General features: G+C 39.8%; 1 protein-coding gene across 1 annotated transcript; it reads left to right on the top strand.

Moving 5' to 3' along the window:
- The first annotated feature begins 1626 nt into the window (after positions 1–1626).
- LOC144356698 (uncharacterized) lies at positions 1627–1944 on the top strand. Its single transcript, XM_078011364.1, has one exon. It carries the CDS (start codon positions 1627–1629, stop codon positions 1942–1944), a length of 318 nt encoding a protein of 105 aa, XP_077867490.1.
- Positions 1945–4006: the final 2062 nt, after the last annotated feature.

Genomic DNA, 4006 nt, shown 5'->3' on the forward strand with positions numbered 1-4006 from the left:
TCGATTACAACGTTGTAAAGTCAGCTTTGTTGAAGCCTTATGATATGAATGAAGAAGGTTATAGAACGAGAGTTTGAACTAGTAGGGCAGAAGGTGCAGAGAGCATTTTGCAATTTGCAGCTAGATTAAGTAGTTATTTTGACCAATGGGTAGAGCTGTCGGGAGTTGATAGGAATTTTGAAGGAGCTAAGGACTTAGTGATGGGCGATCAGTTGAAGAGTACAATTCTTAACGAGTTGACTATTTTCAAGCCAGTCAATGAAATGGCTGAACAGTTTAGAGATGCACGTAGACAGACAAATGGTAAAAATATGAAATATAGCCAGTTTCAAAGTGGTAGTCAGAAATGTCAGTTCTGAAGCACAGGTCAGAAAGGTAATGGACAGGGTCGATTTGGTCATTCTAAGCCAAAGTCAGGCTGTTGCATTTGTGGTGATCCAAGTCACTCTGCTGTTGTCCTGGGCATTATAAAGGTCAGTTGCGATGTTGACATTATGATCAGAATAGTAATGATTCACAGGAAATCAATGCTACTCGTTCATGAAGTCACAGATTCATGTAGGCCGGGATGACATAGAGTTGAGTTGAAATGTGGCCATGAGCTGCTAATTATTAGTGTTGCCAGTATTGCAATAGCTAATAGTATGTCGAGTGGTATGCCTGTTGTTCAAGGCCGTATTGGTAGTACTGAGGAAGAGGTCCTTCGTGATATTGGGTGTAGCTCGGCTGTAGTACGTAGAGACTTGGTAGAGGTCACCCAATTGACTAGGGAGAGTCGTACATGTGTGAAGCTGGATGGTACATTTCGGAAAGCCCCAGTAGCTAGACTATATATATATATTAGTGGAGCTGGGGTGGGAGTACTCCTTTGGGTGGTGGGACTAGTATGCCCTCTTGTGGCGAAGGTAGTTGTCCTTCGGGTATTGGTGTTCCCTTAGGTTGTATATCTACTAGTAGTCAGGCTAGTGTGCCCTATATTGATGAAGGTTGTTCTCAAGTTGTTGAGATAATTGAGCCTTCAGTTAGTGGGAGTAGTTGTGGACCCACCATTGATTCCAGTCAGAATGATAGTATTGATGTTGTACAGGTTGTACAGAATAGGGCTCAGAAGTTAGCTAAGAAAAAAACATTATGTAGGATTATAGTTCCTGAGTTTAAGTAGTTACACAGTTGCGTGGTTACTAATGATGGTAAGAAACCTTATACTGTGTATGCAGTGCGAGAGGCACAGCAGTCTGATTCCATTTCAGAGCGTGCTAGAAAGTTAGTGAGTACAGGTGAGGAGATGATCACAGGTCGTAGCAATCAGGCAAGGTATGTGATGAATAAGGGGCTGATGTATAAAAAGTTCCAGCCATGTTAATAGAGGACGTGTGTGTTCCCAATTAGTTGTACCATTGTGTTACAGTGATCAAGTACTAGCACTTGCTCATGAGTCAGTTATGGCATGTCATCTGGGTGCTAAGAAGACAACAGATAGAATAGCAACTCAGTATTATTGGCCTGGGATGCAGGTTGATGTTATTAGGTATTGCAGGTCATGCGATATATGTCAGACGACCACTCCTAGGGGTCGTGTTAACAAGGTGCCATTATGATATGCCCTTGATTGAAGTTTCATTCAAAATGATAGATATGGATCTGATTGTTCCGATCCGTCAAGTGACTGAGACAGGTCATAGGTTCATTGAAACTGTTGTAGATTATGCTTCACGATACCCTGAGTCTGTAGCGTTAAAGAAAATTACTTCAGAAGTACTTGCTGGTGCATTAGTTAGTATATATAGTCAGGATGGTGTACCCAAATCCCTAACTGATCTAGGGACAGAGTTTGTATCTGACATTATGAAGGAAGTGAGAAGAGTGTTGTCTATCAAACAATTATTAACTACTCTAAATCACCCAGCATGTAATGGTTTGGTGAGCGGTTTAATGCTACTTTGAAAAGTATATTGAAATGCATGTGTCAAAAACACCCGAGGATTGGGATACCAAGTACCCATTATTGTTTGCCCATAGAGAAGCTCCTCAAGAGTGTTTAGAGTGTTCACCCTTTGATCTTATTTATGGTAGGGGCCCAATGATGATTTCAAGAGAGTTGTGGACAAAGAAGGCAATTACACCAGAGGTTAAAACTACATACCAGTATATCCTAGATTTGCGAAATCGCCTTGAAGAGACATGTAAATTGGCTCAAGCTGGGTTAGCTAAGGCAAAGGTCAGATACAAAAAGTATTATGATAGGAAGGCCAGGAATAGGAAGTTCCAACCTGGTGACAAAGTGTTATTGTAGTCAGTGGGAAGTAACACTAAGTTGTTGATGCAATGGCAGAGACCATATATAATTGATGAGAGAGTGGGTATGATGAATTACAGTATGGATGTAGAAGGCAAGGTGGAAATTTATCATGCTAACTTGTTGAAAGCATATTATGAAAGAGACAAACGGAATGACAAGGAAACGGTTACGGGTGTGATGAACTGTGTGTGCACTGCAGTTGTTGAATATGATAGTGACACATTGCTGTGTGACAGTAGTGAATTGGAGTCTGTGCCAATTCAGTGCAAGGAAACAATTGTTGCTTGTCATGTTGGCCATGAGTTGAATGTCGTCCAACATAGAGAGATTGATGGACCAGTCAGGTCAAAACCATATCTTTTACAATTCGCTTTGACAGATATAGTGAGGTCAGAGATTAAGAGTATGTTATAGATTGGTGTAAATGAACTATCAAATTCACCCTTTGCCTCACCTATTGTTTAAGTAAATAAGAATGGAGGGGGTGTTTTGCATTGATTTTCGCAAACTCAACCGCATTACAGTGTTCGATGCAGAACCAATGCCATCACTTGAAGACTTATTTTAACGATTAAAATAGAGTCTGTACTTCACCAAAATTGATCTAGGGAAAAGCATGTACAGATTATACAGGATGTTTTGGATCGTCTATAGAAGGTGCTATTAACCGCAAGACCTTCAAAATGTTTCTTTTGTTTTACTAATTTAGAGGTAGGTGACGGCGTATAGCAAGTATTGCCACATAAAATAGAGGCCATACAGCATGCAGCCAGACCTGACACAGTAAAGCAAGAAAGGTCATTTTTAGGCATGGCTGGCTACTATAGCAAATTTGTACCAAAATTTGCTACAATAGCAGTTCCTCTCAGTGATTTGACCAGAATAGGTCAGCCAAAACAATTTACAGTGGCATAAGCCAGTCATAAATTGCTAGCCACTGAGAAGTCTTACTCTGTAATTGAAAAAGTGTGTTAGGCAATGATTTTGGCATTGCATAAATTTCACCAATATTTATATGGTAAAGAATTTATTTTGATCACCAGCCATTAATCTTAACACGGCACAACATGTAAACAGTAGGTTAATGCGGTGGGCCATATATTTAAGTAGAATCGAGAATGTTTAGGATTAGTGTTACAATACTCTTTTTTCAAATTTTGAGAAATGTAAATTTATTGGCAGTTGAGGCTGATTATTTGACTGAAAATGTGCCATGTTCAGTCTTGATGAGGGGGCAATATCAGAATCCTTTATTCAATGTTTTTTCACCTTAAACCCTGCAAATAGAAATGTGCATGGAATTTTGGGAAGAAACGGTGTGCATTGCCATAAATTGTCAAAAAGATGATTGACAGGTCATACTTGTTTTCAACTCTGGTAGGATAGTTGGAATCAACCAGGTGTGCTTGTGATTTACATAACAAAGGCTGTTTACAACTTTGGAAGGGCAATTGGAATCTACCAGGTGCGCTGTTATTTGAATAATAAAAGATCTACTGAGTTACCTATGGACACAGCTGCTAGCAAGATCACATTCTGATTGGTTCATGTGGAAACCAAGGTAGTGTACCTGAATCTGGGCCATTTATGCCTATAACATGGACAGACTAAGGAGAGTTGGGGTCCATCATTTTAACTTAGTAGTCTGTGTGTTGCTGTTACGATCTATACAGACTACAACCATCATTCTGTGAGACTTGTATGCTA

The sequence above is a fragment of the Saccoglossus kowalevskii genome, chromosome 22, assembly GCF_978046115.1.
Source record: "Saccoglossus kowalevskii chromosome 22, keSacKowa6.1, whole genome shotgun sequence".
Classification (NCBI taxonomy): domain Eukaryota; kingdom Metazoa; phylum Hemichordata; class Enteropneusta; family Harrimaniidae; genus Saccoglossus; species Saccoglossus kowalevskii.

What these genes read in the sequence shown, in the direction of transcription:
- LOC144356698 (XM_078011364.1), top strand. Translation starts at nt 1,627, where the DNA reads ATGATAGATATGGATCTGATTGTTCCGATCCGTCAAGTGACTGAGACA.